This window comes from Trifolium pratense, linkage group LG3 (assembly GCF_020283565.1).
Source record: "Trifolium pratense cultivar HEN17-A07 linkage group LG3, ARS_RC_1.1, whole genome shotgun sequence".
Lineage (NCBI taxonomy): Eukaryota > Viridiplantae > Streptophyta > Magnoliopsida > Fabales > Fabaceae > Trifolium > Trifolium pratense.
In genome coordinates this window covers 46,056,771-46,077,199 of record NC_060061.1, presented here as the reverse complement: position 1 = coordinate 46,077,199, position 20,429 = coordinate 46,056,771, and the positions used below count along the sequence as shown (strand labels likewise).

Here is a 20,429-nt window from a genome sequence, read left to right as displayed (position 1 = left end):
ACTTAGGTACATTTCCTTATGTTTTTTGGGTATGATTCTACACATGATCATAGGTAGTTAAGTTAAGAATCGTACGAGAAACACCTATAGAAATGCACATAAGTTTCGTCGTAAAACAAAATCTGATTTTATGTCGAAAAACATATTATAAAATGAGATTGTTCCAAAATATAAAAGTTGATGAGAGTGAATGTCACACCAACTTAATTGATTAGCCGTGAAATTACTGTGATTTTGTTATTCGAAGGGTAGTTTTTGCTAAAATCATGGTAGCAAACCATAATTACGACAAACTTGTTGTCATTGCAAACATGCATGCATATATAGATGAAAAAGCAGTCCAAAACACATTTTCTCGGTTGATAAATATCTCGTGTCTGTATCAGTTAGGTCCTTCTATCAACAATATGCCATTGTCTTTTCTCAGACAACTTATGTCAGGTTCGAATAGTGTTTTGCTTTTAACAAATTTGTAAGGCATTTTAGGAAAAAATGTCATCAACAACATAACAATAACCAGTAACATAATACAAAAACAGAGGGCCTAGCAAACAATATATGGAAAGGAGAGCTTACAACAACTAATATTAATCTGCTGCAGAAAATTCTAATTTCAGTTGGTCCTTCAGAAATTTCTTGAAGATTTCTTCATTGTTTCCTCTATACGGCATAATCTTCAATGTAGAACACAGAACAAAAGTTTTAAATGGATTAAGTTGTTTAAGAATCTCAGGGTCCCTATCATAATCCTGCGAAAGGGAAAATTTAATTAAGAGGTTAAACGTAGGGATTCAAACATAAATATGGAATTTCATATATGCACAACAAAACAAGTATGAGAACTATGTCTAATTAATTACCTTTTCAGTTATTACAACAATTGGTTTGAAACCAAACTTTCTCTCTAGTTCTCCAAGTCTGGCTCTGATCATACCAATATCCTAGATTATGTGAAGATATTATATTAGCACTTTAGTCATTGTAAAACTATATACCACATATTCAAAATGAATAAATACACAAATAAATTAAAGTAGGCACAATGGCGGCCGTGGCACTCAATATGATCTTTATGTAGTTTTATCAAATACCATTGTTCATTTAACAGCAGTGCCAAAAAGAATGAACTAGTACTAAAGGTTTAAAAGTTTACTAGAGTATCACTCAACAAATTAATTGGTACAGGAAAGATAAATGTACCCTGGCATGGAATATGTGATGATCACTGAAATCTATTCGATCAACATAATGCGCTCCCAACTGCACTTTAGAGATAACAAAAAGAAAGACGTAAGGGGAAAAGAAAGGGAAAATTCACTTTAAACATACTATAGAACATTATAACTACATTACATAGCAGACAAAAGGGTTGGTCATTTTATGCATCAACTGTTTCAGTTATTTTACTTATATTAGAATCCTTTCATGTTAAAAAGTTTCATGAATTTAAACAAAATGGCATATAAGCTTTAACATGCTAAAATGAAAGTCAATTAATACGTTTGTATTTACACTATTCTCCAATGATTATAAAAAAGATATAATCTATTTAGCTGACGAAAGATGATTAAGGAGGAATACCTCTTGAATCCGCTTCACAAAAGGATCTGCAGAACCAATAGCAGAAACACACAAAACAATAGCTTGATGAAGAGCCGTCAACGGTACATTAGAATTGATGTTTCCCGCCTCAAATAAGTAAGTTGGATCCATTTTTGTGAAGAAAATAGGAACAGACTTTTTAATCTCTTGGACCATTGACTCAATATCCTTGAGAACATGATCAGAAACCTGAGAATGTCCAAAAGCACATTTTCAGTATGATGCTATGTTTTGTTAGATTTGCATACAAACATGCCCTCTAAAAAAAAGGAACTATTATTATTAATATCATTTTAACATACCAAGTCTGCATGATGAATTACAACTACATCTGCTCGTCTGAGTGCTGTCAATGGCTCTCTTAAAGGTCCAAGTGGCAGTAATTGGCCGTTACCCCAAAGAGTTAATCCGTTGACCATCACAATATCCAAATCTCGCCATAAGCTCCAATGCTACCTTGCATATGAATGATTTGATTTAGAACACATGCCATGTCAAGAACTATTTAAAAAAACTAAGGGCCTCTTTAAAAAGAACTATTTAAAAAAACCAGTAGTAGAAAAATGATAGCTCTAACAAAATGAGAATGAACTTAACAAATGGACCAAATTAAAATAGGGGCACAAACTGTTTTTAGTCTCGTAACTAATTAAGAAGCAAAACATGAACTAGTAGATTAACACAAGGGGAAACAAATAAGTGCAGTATGGGGGTGAGTTGCGCTACCTGCATTGCATCATCAAGAACTATAACCCCAATTTTTTCTGAATCAAGAGAATTCTGGTCCTTCCAATCAAGGTTTTGTTTCTCATACAATGGACTCTTGCGAATATCAATGTAGCCATATTTATTTATCAAATGACTTGCAACAGCAGCTCGATTTGGGCCAACACCGATCTTAGTTGGTGTTCCAAGTAAATGCCTCTGAAGCATGTTAACTTCATCACCACCACCATAACCCTGCCAAAGGAAGAGAGATATTAATCAAGCTAAGTAGAATTAGACATGGAGGGTGCAATATCTTCAATAACTTGGGACATGCAAAATCAAGAAAATGAACCATAACCAAGGGTCGTTGTTTTAACATGGAAGTGTTTCCTATAAGCTATGCATACCATGGAACACACTTATGCCATTTTAACATTCACTAGTTAGCAAATCATCATACCAAAGTAATCATTTACACACTTGTAATAACATCTAACAAAATATCCAAGTCAATGAACAATTTATCACTTTGTAATTCATTTCAGATGTTTTTCCCGTAAATAATAAAATTTTTGTAAAACACCCTTAGAAAACTACAATGAAACAAAAATAAAATAACATTGTTCCTTTGAATTAATCAACACAAACACGTATCTAACAGTAACGTTAGTAACTTCCAACCAAGCAGAGATTCTACCATGTTACACTTTTAAGTTTGTTAATATTTTGTTGATGATTTCATTCAAAAAAATAAAAATTCTAATAATTTGGCATGTACAATGGAGAGTCAGTTAGAATCTTTCTCTCACTTGACATTGTAACCACTTTGTGGTATTTAGCTCACTTTGAGGCTCAACGAAAGACACATTGCCATTTGCTAAATAAATCTTGTTCTGGCTTATTACTCTGAATATAAATTCTTTAAGGCAAAATGTATGTATAGGTCCTTTAAGTTTTAATTAAGCTATTTTCTTTAATTAAGCACTCACTTTCCACCAGAACACATTCACCTCATTCACTCATTGAGTTATCTAAATATTGAGCGTCGGATAAATAGTTTAATTTGCAGCTTTTAGCATAAAAGCTTATTCACAAAAACACTTATTATAAGCTATTTACGTTACAAAAGATAAAATAAAGTCAAACTGTTTTCATATAAGCTATAAGTTATTTTCATAAATTATTATCCTAGAGAGCTTATAGAAATAAGCTAAAAACAATTGAAAACAGCTTATGAACATTTCATAAGCTGTAAACAATCTCACAACTCACAAATAAGTAAACTCAATCATACCCCTAATCATTGGAACAATTGAATTAAAAATTTCACAGCTACATTCTCCATTTTATATTATTTTATTATAAATTTCATAATAAAAAAGAAAATAAACCAGCTATATCCAAGTAATTTTTTATCAGACTTACTTATCTTGCGGCCGAACTTTACTATGTCGGGATTAACACAGAAAAAAAAAAAATTGAAGCTATAAATAAAATAAGGTAAAATTAAGAATGGAAAGAAGAAAAAAAAATAGATTACCCTAGAAAGAATAAGAGGTGAAATTCTGCAACGAGAAAAGTAGAGAGCAATGAACTCAACCATTGGTGTTTTTCCATTACCTCCCCATGTCAAATTTCCAACGCTGATAACAGGAACTGGCAAACGGTGAATTTGAAAATGAAAGAAGCGATGTTTGTAGAGAAAGTGACGAAGTGAGAGAGCGAGTTTGTAGAAAGAAGAGGAAATTGAAAGGAATGGGAGAAGAGAAAGATGAAGTGGAGAAGATAGTTTAATCAGATTGTTGGTATAAGCTATCTCATTTACCACTTTTCTCAATTTCTCCATTGATCATATCATATAAAACAATCTCATTTATTAGGATTTTAAAGCAATTTAAAAGTTTTTTTTATGATTAAAAATATTTGTGTGTATTTTTAAAATTTTTGGTAAACTAAAGGTATTTTTCGCACGTAACTGCAAGACTAATCCTCTCGAGAGACTAAGATCCATTTAAAGGGTTGACTTCTCATAACAAATGTTTCTCCATGCGTACCGGCCGGATATCGAATTCAGAACCAAATTGTTAAAGAAACTCAAGTATTTATCACTTGTGTCACACTATGTTAGTTCCTGTGTATTTTTTATAATAACAATACATTCATTATTTCATTCATTCATTCATCAAAATAGTGGTAATACAAAGATGATATTAAATCAAAAGATTGAGAACTAGTGTAATATTTTGATGCTCTTGCAAGTGTGCGATCGACAAAGTTTGCTTCTCTTTTTACAAAATTTATTTTAAAGTTTATATACGTCATTTCCTATTATTCTACGACATTCTTCTATGATGTTGTTAAACTCGGAATGATCGATGAAGCTACCCTTTATGACGTTAACCACTAGCAAACAATCTAGTTCGATGACCACATTAGTTAGGAGTTCAAAATCTCTCAACCAAATTGATGGATTCTTTCGATGCCCATGCCTCGGCCTCCGCTGGTGGAGGAACTCCATGGAACCACATAGTTTCTGTTTTTAGAAAAGCATCTTGGTCATTTCGAATGCACATACCAATGCCAAATTTATTTTTATCGTTAAAAAGCGCCGCGCCGCATCAATGTTGCATTTCAATTTTCCATTCACAAGTGGTGGTTGCCAACTAATGTTTGCTGATATTGTTATTACCTGCATCCTCTTATCTTTTTCGCACTGCTCTCCATTGTAACATGTCCCTCGCAAATCATGTAACGATTGAGTTTCTTATCTTTTATTGTTACCATACTCTTCACTATTTTTTATAAAAAAGTTGTTATATGTTTGATGATTGAGTTCCTATTTTGGTGGGTATCTTTTGGTATCTTTAGAGGTAAAATTACATTTTAGGGTAGAAGATTTGAAATATTATTAAAATTGTTAAGGATAAGTTAGGTACTTTAATAATAATTACTTTTAATATATTTTTTTAAAACATTCTTTTTTGGTTTATAATGTTGACAATGAGATCGAACATAAGACTTCATGCATACTACCCAAATTCCTTATCACTGGACCAAATGACTTTTAAAAATTGTCATTGCTTTTAATATATTGTTAGTAGATTGATTTTTGTTTGTGCTGTGAGTAGTTATTTAGCTTTTTTTTTTTTTTACTTATAGTTAATGTTTGAATCGGAATGTGAAGTTAAAATATAAAGATGTAACAAATAATTTAAACAATTTTAAAAATTAGGTTTAAAGATAAGATATAATTATAACGAAAAAACTTTTTTTTTTTTGGTATTAAAAAAAAAATTGTTTTTTTTTATTTAACATTAAAAAAAACATATAATTATAACTAAAAAACATATATTTAGTTTGTTGAGATATATAACAAATTTGTTTTTTGAAGAAAAAAAAATTGGCGATAATTTGTTGAGAGATATATGTTAAATAAAATAAAACTACAACAATTCTGAAATCTAAATCCAATTTAGATAAGATAAAATTCAAATCCAATTTAACCTGAAATCCTTATTATAAATATATATATATATATATATATATATATATATATATATATATATATATATATATATATATATATATATAGAGGATGTATATTATGAGAATGGTAAAGTTATATGAGAATATGAGAATAATTTATGACCATTAGATTTTAATGAAGGAGTAGGATTAGAACATCATTTAAGTGAGTCATGTGACATTGTCATGTGCCATTTTCATTATCATTGAACTCTTTCTCTCTCTTCCACTCTCTGCCGCCAATTCTTCTTCTCCTTGTCTATTTGTCTTCTATCAGTGACTTCTACCAAAATTTCTCGTCACCATATTCACAGTTCCGGCGGCCACCGACCTTTGTTTACTTCCTCAAACTGTTAGATTGTTCCTCGGTATGTTATTAGCTTTTCTTTTCATATTTTAATTTTTACTAAATCATGACCTTATTTTTTTTTTACGGTATCATGACCTTGTTTTATGGTATACTCTATTTTGTTGAGCGATTTCTCCCATAAATAATTGATAATATCAAATTTCAGACCTGGATTTGATCTTTAAAAATAAATAAATTGTTTACGGTGTCAATATACATAGTAGCTTATATATACTGTAACTTCTCAGGAACATGTTTTTAAATGATAGTAATTGTATACATGTGTTTATCTTGCACGAAAAAGCAATCATGTAGGGGTGGATCCTAAATGGATTAGGAGTAAGAACATATTTATTTTTCTCTACATGTTTATTCTCATACAAGTTTTGTATTGTTTAGGGTTTTTTAGGAACAATTTTTATTTGCTGTGTTTATTTTTAGGAACAATTTTTATGAGATGGATTCAGCCTCGCCGTCAAAAGAATTCGATGATCTAGAAAATGATACGCCGGAGGAATGGATTCCTCCGTGCGGTAATGAACTCAAACCTGTGATTGGCAAGGTATTTGATACTTTAACAGAAGGAGTTGATTTTTATAAAAATTATGCACATGCTGTTGGTTTTAGTGTGCGTAGTTCATCTGAAATTAAAGAAAAAGATGGTGTCAATGTCAGATGGAAGTATTTGGTTTGCTCAAAAGAGGGTTTTAAAGAGGAAAAAAAGATTGACACTCCTAAATTGCTTGTTACCGAAAATAATTTGTCTAAAAGTAGAAAAAGAAAATTGACACGGCAGGGATGTAAAGCAAAAAATGTTTTCAAGAGAACTGATGAGGGTAAATATGAAGTCTCAAAATTTGATGAAGGTCATTCACATGGACTAGTCACACCTACAAAGAAACAATTCTTAAGGTCAGCAAGGAGTGTAAACGATGTTCATAAGAACCTATGGCTTTCCTGCGAAAGATCTAATGTGGGGACTTCTAAAAGTTTTAAAATAATGAAGGATCAGGTTGGGAGTTATGAAAATATAGGATGCACACAAAGAGATTTGCAAAACTATTCAAGACATTTGAAAGAATTGATCAAAGACTCTGATGCTGATATGTTTATTGAAAATTTTAGAAGAAAACATGAGATGAACCATTCTTTTTTCTATGATTATGAGGCTGATAGTGAAGGAAAGCTTAAATGTGTCTTTTGGGCTGATGGCATCTGCATAACCAAACAAAAACCAACTTTCAGAAGGTAATGTGAGCTTTACAAGTATAGCTACACACACATGGCATTTTGCATATTTAGGCAATGAATTCATTCAATATAAGATGTATTCCTCAGAAGCTAGAGTACAGATTTTTATTTAGTCTAGTGACCGCTGCATGCATGTTCCACTCAAAAACACCATTCAAACAGGATTTAAAGATAGAAACAATCACAACGTACTATACTATACACAAACAAACAAGCGCTACATATTGAGACAATTCAATCAAACTTCTTCATTTAATATAAGATGATAATTACAATTTGTACAAAGATAGAGCTAACTCTCATTTACAATGTGAATCACTCTACAAATAGAGCTAACCCCCATTTACCCATTTACAATGTGAATCACTCTACAAATAGAGCTAACCCCCATTTACAATCTACAACATAATCAAGGCGGTGCCAAGTTCTTTCATCTACAATGTGTAAGCATAGTGAATACAAACTAAGCACTAGTGAGCTTTGTCACAAATCGCAACTACATTAAACTAAGCATCAATTTCAGTTAGTCTTTGACAGAATTTCACGCTAGTCTTCGACACTAGTACCAATTTCATTTAACTGGTCTTCGACAGCGGTGCCTAGTTCATTTGCCAATTTCAGCTAACTGGTCTAGAAAATAACTCAGGCATCCGAAAATCAGCAGCAGTACCTAGTTCATTTGCACTTAAGCTCCTGCTACACCAGTACCTAAAGAACAAATTGTTTCAAACAAGCATTTTATCAAACATCTGGAGTGCATTAAAAAAAACAATTTGCTTCTATGTGAGTTGTAAGGTTAAAATGTTAAATACCAGAAAATCAAAGTATAAGGGACACAAAGATTTAAAAAACCCAATTTATACTGAAAATCAAAGTCCAAGAAGGATACAAAACAAGAATAAATCAAAAAGAAGAGAAGCAGAAAAACACTTTGAGGAAGAGAGAGAAGAGATCGTTGGATTTGATGGTGGGAAAGGGAACAATTTTCCATGGTTTGTTGAGAAGTTCACGAACTGATTCTACGGAAGAAGAAGACATTTGAAAAATGATGATGATATTAAAGGATCAAGGTTTATAGGTTTAGAAATTGTTGAGTTGAGAAGAGAAAGAGAGAAATTGTTGAACGTGATTTTGAGTTGAGAAAGAGAGATCGAGAGAAATTTGATGAAGGAAGGAAGAGAGAGAGTGTGAGAGAAGCTGATTTGTGAGAAAAGAGAGTCACGTGATTGACTTACCATAGTTTCTTAATCCAACTCCTTCATTAAAATCTAATGGTCATAAATCATTCTCATATTCTCATATAACTTTACCATTCTCATAATATACATCCTCTATATATATATATATATATATATATATATATATATATATATATATATATATATATATCAAACTACAACAATTCTGTAGAACTTGATTTCCTCGTAGTTTAAACCTCCCCTTTTCTTTCCTTTCGATAATAAGAAAAACTCCTTTTTCTTTTCTTGGAAAAACCTTCCCTTCTTCATTGCCTTTTTCCTATATTTGTTTTCAATATATCTCTTGTCAATGGAGATAGATTGGGGAAATTTAGAAGCACTTCCTTTAAGTTTAATTTTTAATAAGTTGGTAGAGCGTATTGATCACATCTATTTCAGTTTGGTATGCAAGAATTGGTATTCCATGGCAAAGTTTAATTATCAAAATCGGCAAATAAAAAATAATGTTTTGCCAATGCTAATGATCCCAACAAAAAGTAAGCATAGAACAAAGAGAAATTTATATGGAATTTCATCCAACAAAATTTACAACTTCAAACTAAAAGTGCCTTATAACAAGAGGTTTTGTGGCTTTAGTCATGGTTGGCTAGCAAAGGTCGAGTATTCCAAAGGCTCCAAAGGTACAATTATAACCCTGATGAATCCTTTCAAAAAACTTGTTTACATTCCTCTACCACCTATCTACATGTTGGATATAGTTAGAGAAAAGAAAAATTGCGAATGTAATGTGCATAAGATAACTTTATCTATCAATCCTACGACTAGGCCACATGATTATTATGTTGCAGCAATATATAGCATGAAAAAGTGTCTTGCTTTCTTAAAAGCCGGACAAAAATTGTGGACTTATATTGATATTGAAGACTATTGTAGATTCAGCGATGTTATATTCTACAAAGGCCTATTCTATGCCATAGGAGAGTGGAATGACATTGTATCTTTTGATTTGAGTAACTTGATGGATGGGAAAGTCATTCCCAATGTTGTTTCTTCAAAGGGAGATGAATATGCTCAACGGGCATATATTGTGAAATCATTAGAAGGAGATTTATGGATTATTAGAAGATTTATTGATTTTCCTGATGATTTTGATGAGGATGATGATGATGATGATGGTTATGATAGTAATGGTGATAGAAGATCCGGAACTAGAAGATTTGAAGTATATAAGTTGGAATTGGATCTTCAAACGGGTAAACTTATACAAATGTTAAAACTTGATAGTTTGGGAGACAATGTTTTATTTTTGGGTGATAATGATTCGGTATCTATGTCAGCTTCATATTTCTCTAATTATCTACAAAAGGATTCAATTTATTATACCGATGATTATTTTGAATCCATTTCGATTCCTTACCCTAATGGCCCATTTGACATGGGAATCTACAACGTAAAAGATGGAAGCTTTAGTAAACATTGCTCTTACCAAGATTGGTTTACACGTATGCCACCTCCACTTTGGGTTCTTCCACCGTTCAATGGGATTGACAGCATCAAATGAAATATGTATGTTGCTTTATTTATCTAACATGAGAATTTAAGGAGTAGTACACTCTCAGGTCCCAAGTTATTACCACCAGACCAATCAAAGTGGGTTTATTTTATTTTAATTTGTATTTGTTTTGTTTATTTGAATGAGTAAGAAACAATTTGCTTATTTCATTCCGCCAAAAATATTGTGTGTTTGTTACAGTATATAACTAGTTTAAAGGGTCACTGATTTTTATTCGATATTTGAGTTTGTCACTGTATTAAGGTAGAAAATTTATTTTAAATTAAATATATAGAAATTTGTTATATAATATTGTAAAATATAAGGGTAATTATTGTGTTAACTATTTATTGTAAATTTATTTATTCAATTTTTTATGTTTTAGTGACAAATAATAGTCCCGTGTATATTTTTAATCAAAAATTAAAAAATTTAATATGCATATTTAGGGTAATTTAGTAAGTTCGATACTAATTAACTTTATTATATTATTAGTAATTATTGTTTTTTTTCTTCCTATTTTTAAGTATAGATTGTTATGTTTATCATCTTTCTGTATGTTTTTTACTCCATTCGTTTCAAATTCCTTGACTTTTTAGAAAATTTTATTTTTTTCAAATTACTTGTCTTTTTGGTAATTTATGTTATATTTTGTCTATTATCCCCTCCTTATTTTAAATCTTTTTATTGTATCTTTTATTGTATCTTTCAAGATTTTAAAGGTTAGCTATTAAGCAGCGAGTGTTATAAAAATAAGAAATTTGATAAAAAGAAACACCCGGTAACATGAAATTTTCAAGATTGTAAACGTAAGCTACTTAAGTAGCAGATTCTGTCCACTACTTAAGTAGCGGATAAAGGTATTTTGTAATTTAATAGGGTGCACGAAAGATTGATTTGATATAACTTTAACAAATTGAGGGATGTTTTAGCTATTTTAATAAATTCAATGATGATATTGATTGATGGGTGAAAATTCAAGGACTAAGCTGCTTGTTTACTCCATTTATGTTTGTTTGTTACTTTTATAAATTAAAAAAAAAAATGTTAGTGTTTCAATGGTACATCATCGACCGATGCTTAAAATTATTAAAAATTCTAACAGTGTAAACCAATATACTTTAAAATAAAAATAAAAAAATCACAATTCTCTTAAAAAATTACCATTAACTTACACTTTTAAATAACAAGGCATGTTGTTGTTGAAACTTTAAATAATTTTTAAGTACTCTTCTTACACAATAGAATAGTGGTAAATATTAGAATTTTTCTAAATAACATACCCCTAAACTTAATTAGTTAGTTACAACGGTAACTCATTTTCCCTCCCAAAATCACATAAAACAATAGAAGAGTTAGTTATTTTTTTTCCATATAAAGAGAGGGAAACTGGGATTTGTTCAACTAACATACTCTCTCCCTCCCAAAATCAAAATCAAAATCAAACACAACAAGAAGATACAAAAGATACAAAATCAAGATCAAAATCAAACACTCATTTTCCCTATTCCTCTCGAAGATACAGAAGATCCGTTTCTGCTTCTTGTAATTAACTGTACACATACACAAGAAGGTTCATTTTCATATTCTTTCTTATGTTTTTGATATATCTTTTGATTAATCTTCATGTTTTCTGAATTTATTTTGTTCTTGGTTTTCTTATTCATTCCTTTGATATATCTTGGAGGAATGTGAGTGGGTTAAGGATGTTTGGAACCCAATAATACCAACAAAAATGTAAACTAATAGAATCCCTACCAACGAAAACCTTAGGAAGAAAGGAGACGAATTAGTATCAATTCATCTACTCTTTGTGTAGGCGGTTGCGGCTGCGTTGAAACGGATAATCATGGCTTGGAGAGAGGTCAGGGATACCGATAGTCCTAGCTGAAGGGGGGTATTCATATCTCACCTTATTCAAAAATCTGGTCCCATGGAGATTAAGAACTAGGGAGAGTGTTGGAGGTATTAGGGTTTCAGCAGTTTATGCTATTTGACGAGTTAGAAACGATATTATTTTCAAACATAGGGTTGTGGAGGACATATAGATTCTTTCTTGGAGGATTCTTAAATCCCGATTGAAAGGCTTTAGCTTCGGTTTAAATGAATGGCTGTTAAACCCGTTAAGGTGTCTGGGAATGGTAAACATTGGGTAAGATCAGATATCTTCAGGCTAAGGGGTATATTTTAATGGTCTCTTATTTTCTCTGTTGTGTTAGTCTGGTTTAGCAGGTTTGAAAAAATGGACCGCTATACTGGGTTTTTGCTTTCGATTTGGACCGATGAAGGTGGAGCTTTAGTAGAAAAGCTATTCAGCTGCTCTGCTGCTTTCGTGTGGCCTTGAATTATGTATAAGGGTTCTCAGCGACAGTTAGGTCGAGTCTCAAAATTACTTGTCACGATGGCTGCCGAGTAGCAGAATTTCCTTGTTCTTCTGCGTTTTTCGGCAGCTTAATGGCTTGGGCAGAGATCCCTCACTGTGTGCAATTATATGCTTAACTCAAGCCATCAATTTTATGCTTAAGTCAGCCATGAGTTTTTAGGCTTTCTGTGGATGTGCAGCAGGTGATCAATGTTGCTTTGGGTGCTGGTGTGTGGCTGTTTATCGAATGGAAAGAAGGGATAAACAAATCGATTAATTATTTATTGTTTCTTATGGGTTTTTTGTTTTTTGATATTGGTTTCTTATGGTTTTAATAATTGCTTTTTCTTTCAGCATTTTTCCGGAGGAGTGTCGAGCGTTTTCATACTCTCATACTTGATAGTTTTTTGCAATCATACTCTGCACAGGTACTTGGTTATTCACTACTTTATTTGATTTATAGCAAATTTTTGTCATCATACTTAATTAATTGATTAAATACAATTCTTGTGATACAGCATGGGGTGCCACAAGTGTTTTGGCTGTACACTGATTTTCAAATCTACAATAAAGCTTGAAAATCACATCAAAGCTAAGCACAATGAAGGGAAGTATAGATGCTTCAAGTGCAAGCAAATATTTTGGGAGAGAAAGACTAGGAACATGCATCTCAACCTCAAGCATGACTATTGCAGCTAAAAGTAATTGCATTAGATTTGTTTAGGCATGGGTTTGCACTAGAACATCTGTTCCTTAAAAATATTGTTTCATTATTATTTTATTGCTATTGACAACATGCTTTCCTTGTGAATTATCAATCAAATTTCAAGTGCAAGCAAATATTTTGGGAGATAAAGACTAGGAGTAGGAACATGCACCTCAAGCATGAGTATTGCAGCAAAAAATAATTGCATTAGAGTTGTTTAGGCATGGGTTTGCACTAGAACATCTGCTATTGACAATATGTTTTCCTCGTAATAAATATGGGATACATAAGTATCAATTTTAAGTTGTTACTTAAGAGTTAAGAAACACAAAACCAAGTTCTCTGATAAACAACAAGCACACACTCCGTTTATTAATTTAAAATCGGCTAAATACCGATGGAAGAAGAAAAAGAGAAAAATGAGAAAAGTAACGACATCCGAGGCATCTTCATGGTGTTCTTGTCAGCACACCTTGAAGAGGAAAAGCATGTAGGAAGATCAGTATCCAAACTAAAAAAGAATAAAATAGCGAAATACATTGAAAACGAGAAGATACTCTTCGAAGTTCGAACAGAGAAAGAAATTGAAAAAGAGAGGCCAAACCTGTATTGTTTCCAAAATCAATGGAAACGATCAGACTCTTTCAATGGCATATCTAAACACCAATTTTTAAAACTGGATTTGGTCTTTCTTCTACATGTGCCACAACTCTTCGGCTTCTGCAATTTTGAGGAATTGAAAAGCTCAAGTGATTAGTGTAACTTACTGAAGTAAATTGATAATAACCCGCTAAAGCAGTAGTTATGTAGCCTTAAGTGGCCGGTAGACGTTATCACAATTTTATCCTTAGTTTAGGTGTAATAATCTAAGCTATTATTATCTATAAACACACCCTCATACTAAATGTCAAATAAAAACAAAATATACAACTAGTTTGAGCGGAAAATAGTTACCTTGGACTTGACTACTTTTACACATGTAAAGAAGATAAAAATACAAGGATATATGCAGCTCTTGTAAGTTGTAATTGATTTCCTTATATATAATTCTCTTCAAAGTTCAGAAGCTGCAAAGATTGTCATCAGCATCAGGAAAAATGGATCAATGCCCTCATCCTATACTAACAACGACAGCTTTTGGAAATCACTTGTAGCATAAGAATGAAAATCATTTGATTCGACATCGATGACATGGACCAAATCTGGAAAGATCTTCAATGCTACATGCTTCCATATTTGAGAACAGGACACTGTAAAGATTCTGAGTTCAGCGCATTTTCCTTAAGCATGGCATGGGAAGGGATACACGTTCACTTTAATTGCACATACAGTTTTACTACCAAAATTCCATGCAAGAACAAGAACCGTGCTTAAAGTGATGAAAACGATGACGATCCCTTACTACAATTTCACGATCAAATGCTTTGGAGATTAGCTTTACTACAGTATGACAATCATTACATATGCGCAAATTCTTGATTATTCTGATCGGAGCTGGTGGGGGAATAGTGATCAGTCCAAAGGCAACAGCTAGCTTCTCACTATGGTTGAAAAGGGCAGTTTCCTTCTCTTCTTCATCTATGTCTAGTGAAACCTCACTTGTGATTGGTGCATATCCTTCAATCTTTAATTTTGCAGCCACTTCATCTAACATATGCTCAATATCATTTATCTGAGGGTGTGTCTTATCTCCCGCTAAGAATTCATGAACTATTCCATTTGCTTCGATCATGCTACAACCAGGTATCTTCACCACCCCATGTTGTGCCATAACTCTCCTAATTTCAAAAACATCGCCCCAATTTCCTCTTGAAGCATATATATTTGACAATAATACGTGGAAACCATCATGGTCAGGCTGAAGCTGGATGAGTTTCCTTCCCAACCTCTCTCCCATTTCATTGTTATGGTGCTTTCTACAAGCCCCAAGCAAAGCACCCCAAGTAGCCACATCAGGCGCCATTGGCATACTCTCAATCAGTTCCTCTGCTTCTCTAAGCAAACCTGCACGTCCTAAAAGATCAACCATGCATCCATAATGCTTAACATTTGGTTCTATCTTGTGTTCTTGGGTCATTGAACTAAAGTAGCGGCGCCCCTCATCCACTAGGCCCATGTGTCGACATGCTCCAAGAACTCCCATAAATGTTATCTCATTAGGAAGTGTCTTAGTTTTTTTCATATCTGCAAACATGTTAAGTGACTTTTCTACCAAACCATTCATTGCCAATCCTCGAATGAGAGCATTCCAGGTAGATACTCCTTTCTCCTCCATCGCATGGAAAACCTCTAATGCATTTTCAACACATCCACATTTCACATACATATCTATAAGGGTCGTGCCCAGAATGACATTAACCCGCAATTTATTTTTACTTATATATGCATGAATCCATTTACCCAAGTCCAAAGCAGCCATATTGGTGCAGGCTGAGATGACACTCACTAAAGCAGACTCATCCGGCTTAATTCCAAGAAGCTGCATTTCCTGAAACAAAGCCACAGCCTCCGCGAAACATCCATGTTGAGCATAACCAGATATCATAGCACTCCAAGTTACAACATCCTTCTCAACCATGGAATCAAACAATGTCTTAGCATCCTCAACTAAACCACACATCAAGTATCCAGAAATCATCGAGTTCCAAGATACCAGATCCAACACGATGCCACCATTGAAAAGTTTCTGAGCATCCAATATCTCCCCACAGCTTGAGTACAAGTGTATCAATGCATTCTGAAGGCTAACATAATCTTGAATCCCAACTTTTTCTGTCAAACCATGCACCGACCTCCCCATCCAAACAACCGATAGGCTTGTACAAGCAGAGATAGCACTAACCACAACCACCTCATCCACCATAACCCCATTAGCATTCATATCCACAAACAAAACCAATGCCTCCTCACACATTCCATTCTGTTCATAACAAGAAATCATTGCACTCCAAGAAACCATATCCTTCCCTTGAATCTGATCAAAAAGCCTTCGCGCCTTCACAACACTGCCCTTTCTTCCAAATGACACAATCATGGAATTAGAAGCAATGGTGCTCCTCTCCGGCATCAGGTCATAAACACGCTCCGCCTCCATAACATCTCCCAAATTAACATAACCAGCCAAAAGGGTATTCCAGGAAACCAAATCCAACACGAGACTTTCCTCAAAAACCTGACGTGCACTCACCATGTTCCCACAAACAGCATACAAATTAATCAGCGTGTTCCTAACATAAACATCAGAATCAAAACCAAACTTAACAACATGGTCATGAATTTGCTTTCCTTCAGGTTCTGATACACGGGCAGTGCAGGACCGGAGGAGAATTGGATAGGTGTAATGATCAGGTGAAGTGTTTTGATAGACAAAGAGTTTGTAAAATTTAAGAGTTTGATGAGGTGAATTGTGAAGTTCCAAGTGGGAACGCATGATAGTGTTCCAAATGAAGGTGTTGGGGTTGTGAAGGTGATTGAATATTTTGATTGAATAATGGAAAGGAATATAATTGGAGTGAGTAGAGAAGTTGATGAGCCTGCTTGCGGCGTAGGTGTCTCTGATGAAGCCAGTGAGGATCATTTGTGACAGAATCTGGTTGAATTGTTTCAGCCATTGACATCGATGTAAGTTCGTCTCTAATATGGAGAGGTTAATGGTTGGTGTTAAGGTTGTTAGTCTTCTCACATGTTCCATCAACATGACGAATACATCCAAAATATGATTGCTTGAGTTACCTGTCCATATATCAAAACAGTTAGACATCATATTTCAGGAATAACCGTTCAAAATCCAACAGGACAGGGTGGAACAAAAAACATCAAAGAAATCCAACCGAAGTAAATATTAACCTCGCAAGCATAAAATATTGAACATTCAGATAAAATTACCTAGTGATTATTATCCTTCATTGTTACAAAAGGTGAAACTAACCATTTATCTAGCCGACCCTTTAAATTCGATAAAGGACAACCAAAGACACAACACTAACACGTCAACACCGATAATAATTTGATAAATAACACAATTCAATGTAATTATAAGTGTCGGTATTGTATACAACGACGCGTGTCCGACACCGGGACACGCCTAATCCAATGAGTGTTTGAACTTGATAGGTATAGAGAAAGAACTTAGTATACCTGCTCCAGGCTAACAATTCATATCTTGACAATCTCAGATCATCCAAGGCCACTAGAAATCTTTTAACAGCAGCCAGCTTGCTTATTCAAATAAGCACTTCCCTGAAGTTTAAAATGCATTCCTTAGAATAAGCACAAAAATAATGAAATAAAAGGTAAAATTTTAACTATGTCTACATAATGAAACCAAATGTTAAAAATCTCAATCGAACCTTAACATGAGAGAAACAAAATAATGATCTTCTCAGAAGAAACAAATTGGAGAGGAAGTAAAGAGTACCACGGCGGCAACGGCAGTCGCAAATGGAGGAGGTAGCGCGGGACAAAGTGCGAGATGAAGAAGCAACATTACATAGGTTAGAGAGGGAGGGTTATGGTTGTAATTTTCAATTAAGTGAGGGGTTTTTCGTAATTTCACGTACCATTTTGTTTCTTCTTTCGTAGATAAAATACTCATTCTTCAACCTGTTTAAGTTTAAATTTTGTTTTGAGAATTGTGTAGTAAAATAGATTACATGTTTAATTCCAGCATGATTGTCTTCTCAAGAATACAAAAGAGGTGATCAAAGGAAAGGTTAGTAAGTTTTGAGATAATTTATTTTTGACTATTAATTTGGATGATACCTCATAATTTAATTCATGTCAAGTGTATGTTTGTTTAATTTCAATTGTGAAATTCACTTTTTATTTGAAAATATATGATTATGATTTCATTGTTTTTATTTAACAGTTCCTCAAAATAATCAAAAATTCATTTTTAGTAAATAAAGGCTGAATCAAACGGTTTTTTTAAGTTGCCTATCTGCTGTTTGATAAAATGCATGAGTGAATGTTAGCTTTAGGTGGATGGGTCATAACTCATAATGATGCTTCAAAGTTCAAACCCAACTTTTTTTTTTTCTAGTAGAATTTTCTTGGTAATAATATGCGAGAGTATGCATGATACGGTAATAATATGCAAGAGTATGCTTGATACCTACACTGTTTTAATGTTTTGTAATGCTGTTTCGGCATGTCCCTTTGTGCAATATGATTCTTGTGTAGGATGTCCTGTGGCAGTGTTGTTATATATACACTTTAGGACAAGTCAATTTCTATGCTGCAAATGGATGCATCCCTTTCTGTAATCTGTATCTTATTTGCCTTCTGCATAGTTTCCCAATTTTTTCATTTCTAATTGAACAATGAATGCTTTAAACATATTTCTGGTTCATCTTTCAGTTTGTCATTCATTATATGAAATCTTCTTTACTCTTATTTGCATATATAATCATTATCAATCGTCGCCACTCATTGACATTTTTCTCCTTCTCCCCTTTCCTATTGCATCTCCTGTCCTCTTACATTAGTATTCAGAGGATATATCGATTTCCTAATATTTGTCATATTCTAGCAAATCTTCTTTCCAGAGTCACCCTACTTCTGCCGCTGGCTGCCGTGACAAGAACAACAAAAGCTATGCTTGCAGCCATTCGGAGATTCAACACAGTGGCAGAACAAACTGCACGACTAACCAGATTCTCACTTCACCCCCCAAAATACGTGAGCTTCTTCCCTCTTATTGATTCAACTAAACAAACACATGTTTAGGTTGCAAACCAATACATAGAGAAGTCGTTGGAAATATTAAATACCAACATGTCTATAGAAACCTATATATTTAGGGTGAAATTTTAATTTTTTTTAAGTTGGAAATTAGAGTTGATGGAAATGTTAATTCATCTATTGCTTTTCTTCAATCCTCGAACATAATTGTTTCAGGTAGAAGTGGAATTTACCAATTGTAGTGTATTCAAGTTGTCTGCTGAATTTCTCAGAATAAATAGCCCTGCTGTTGATGGTAAAATCAGATCAATTGGAGGTGAAAAGGTAACTTCACCATTTCTATATTGGATTGGATGTGATTAGTATGAAAATGTGTTTATAAGTGGGATACACCTGTCATCTTACTAGCAAGTTTTGTAGGGCTAACTTAGGCTCAACCCAAATTGTTATACAATATTAGAGTTTATCCAAGATTCGTTAGACCACCCACTATCGGGCCATTTGGATCACGTTCCAGATGTTCGATCATAGGTGTGAGTGTTAAAGAGTCTCACATTGGATGAAATATGGCCTAATAATGTGTGTATGAGGCATCTCTCACCGTATAAGTTGGTTTCGTGGTGTAAACTTAGGCGCAACCCAAATTCTAAGATAATTTGTTTGTGGAATTTTCATTAACAAGATATATACTACTATTTAGCACTCTATATTAGAAGTAGCAACCTTATACTTCCAAATCACTCGTTTATCTTGAAATTTTGATTTGAATTCAGTTGACTCCTTTCTAATGATACTTCTTTTATTTATGATCTTTTTGATCTAGGTGATATCTGGAAGACGCCATGTGGGAATTATGTCGGCAGAACCAGTAGGAAACTACGGGGTAAGGTACAACAATTTCAGACATTATAAATAAAATTTGTTGCCTAAATTTAATATGCTCTCTCAACTAAAATCTGATTGTTGAATTGGATGATCCAGGCTCAATTTTGATGACTTGCATAAAACTGGTATTTATTCCTGGGATTATTTCTATCATCTAGGAAGCAACAAGTTTACCCTCATGAGAAATTACATTAAAACATTGAAGAAACACGAGCTTAGTCGAGATCCACGAGGAAGAAAATGATGCAGACTTCTGTTTGATTACCCAAAACATAGTTTGAGATGTGTTGCTTGTTGTCACTTAACAGAATGACCTTCTGGTAACTCATTTGTTGTAACTGAAACTTGTGATATTATTATTGATTGTGTTGAATGAAATTTGAATGATGAACATCAAGTCACTCTTAGAACTTAGAAAAGAATGGAAAACTAGAATAGAATGCTTTGCATTCTATTTCTTGACTGTATGTCCTGTAGTTTCTTTAAAGCTCTTGATTTCGTTTTGGACCAGGTTTTATTTTAATATACGGTGGCTTTTTTGTATTATAATTTTTCATGCACTTAATATTCATATATTAACTACAAGACTGCTCGTCCCTATGAGCTTA

The 20,429-nt window shown here is 33.3% G+C and overlaps 4 protein-coding genes and 1 long non-coding RNA gene across 7 annotated transcripts; 2 read left to right on the top strand and 3 right to left on the bottom strand.

The window, feature by feature from the left end:
• Window positions 1-336: 336 nt before the first annotated feature.
• Window positions 337-4,157, bottom strand: LOC123916199 (probable tetraacyldisaccharide 4'-kinase, mitochondrial). Its single transcript, XM_045967587.1, has 7 exons — window positions 3,851-4,157; window positions 2,329-2,562; window positions 1,905-2,054; window positions 1,582-1,791; window positions 1,201-1,260; window positions 861-941; window positions 337-749 (listed from the first exon to the last, which is right to left on the bottom strand). The coding sequence occupies exons 1-7, from the start codon at window positions 4,154-4,156 to the stop codon at window positions 588-590; spliced, it is 1,203 nt and encodes a 400-aa protein (XP_045823543.1). The 5' UTR covers window position 4,157; the 3' UTR covers window positions 337-587.
• Window positions 4,158-7,657: 3,500 nt separating this feature from the next.
• On the bottom strand, window positions 7,658-8,739 carry LOC123914373. The gene is made up of 2 exons (XR_006811818.1): window positions 8,248-8,739; window positions 7,658-8,143 (listed from the first exon to the last, which is right to left on the bottom strand). It is a non-coding gene; the product is annotated as an uncharacterized LOC123914373 (long non-coding RNA).
• A 244-nt stretch (window positions 8,740-8,983) lies between these two features.
• Window positions 8,984-10,195, top strand: LOC123915238. The gene has a single exon (XM_045966379.1). It carries the CDS (start codon window positions 8,984-8,986, stop codon window positions 10,193-10,195), a length of 1,212 nt encoding a protein of 403 aa, XP_045822335.1.
• Window positions 10,196-13,342: 3,147 nt separating this feature from the next.
• LOC123914370 (pentatricopeptide repeat-containing protein At3g62890-like) lies at window positions 13,343-17,725 on the bottom strand. Its single transcript, XM_045965493.1, has 5 exons — window positions 17,604-17,725; window positions 17,392-17,493; window positions 14,209-16,986; window positions 13,859-13,974; window positions 13,343-13,726 (listed from the first exon to the last, which is right to left on the bottom strand). Exon 3 carries the CDS (start codon window positions 16,949-16,951, stop codon window positions 14,591-14,593), a length of 2,361 nt encoding a protein of 786 aa, XP_045821449.1. The 5' UTR covers window positions 16,952-16,986; window positions 17,392-17,493; window positions 17,604-17,725; the 3' UTR covers window positions 13,343-13,726; window positions 13,859-13,974; window positions 14,209-14,590.
• A 112-nt stretch (window positions 17,726-17,837) lies between these two features.
• LOC123914371 lies at window positions 17,838-20,212 on the top strand. Of its 3 annotated transcripts, none has more exons than XM_045965494.1 (5): window positions 17,838-17,965; window positions 18,785-18,933; window positions 19,153-19,260; window positions 19,760-19,824; window positions 19,918-20,212. In XM_045965494.1, exons 2-5 carry the CDS (start codon window positions 18,850-18,852, stop codon window positions 20,063-20,065), a joined length of 405 nt encoding a protein of 134 aa, XP_045821450.1. In that variant the 5' UTR covers window positions 17,838-17,965; window positions 18,785-18,849; the 3' UTR covers window positions 20,066-20,212. The 3 variants fall into 3 exon arrangements, with proteins under 3 accessions (XP_045821450.1, XP_045821452.1, XP_045821451.1); XM_045965496.1 differs by having other exon boundaries at window positions 17,850-17,965; window positions 18,801-18,933; XM_045965495.1 differs by having other exon boundaries at window positions 17,872-17,969.
• The last annotated feature ends 217 nt before the right edge of the window (window positions 20,213-20,429 follow it).

Bases quoted from the DNA above. Each gene is read 5' to 3' on its own strand.
- LOC123916199 (XM_045967587.1), bottom strand. From the start codon at position 4,156: ATGGAGAAATTGAGAAAAGTGGTAAATGAGATAGCTTATACCAACAAT. The intron at 1,792-1,904 runs GTATGTTAAAAT...GGACATTCTCAG, and splicing joins TAATTCATCATGCAGACTTG to GTTTCTGATCATGTTCTCAA. The intron at 750-860 runs GTAATTAATTAG...TCCCTTTCGCAG, and splicing joins TTGTTGTAATAACTGAAAAG to GATTATGATAGGGACCCTGA.
- LOC123915238 (XM_045966379.1), top strand. From the start codon at position 8,984: ATGGAGATAGATTGGGGAAATTTAGAAGCACTTCCTTTAAGTTTAATT.
- LOC123914370 (XM_045965493.1), bottom strand. From the start codon at position 16,951: ATGTTGATGGAACATGTGAGAAGACTAACAACCTTAACACCAACCATT.
- LOC123914371 (XM_045965494.1), top strand. From the start codon at position 18,850: ATGCTTGCAGCCATTCGGAGATTCAACACAGTGGCAGAACAAACTGCA. The intron at 18,934-19,152 runs GTGAGCTTCTTC...TAATTGTTTCAG, and splicing joins CACTTCACCCCCCAAAATAC to GTAGAAGTGGAATTTACCAA. The intron at 19,825-19,917 runs GTACAACAATTT...TGGATGATCCAG, and splicing joins GTAGGAAACTACGGGGTAAG to GCTCAATTTTGATGACTTGC.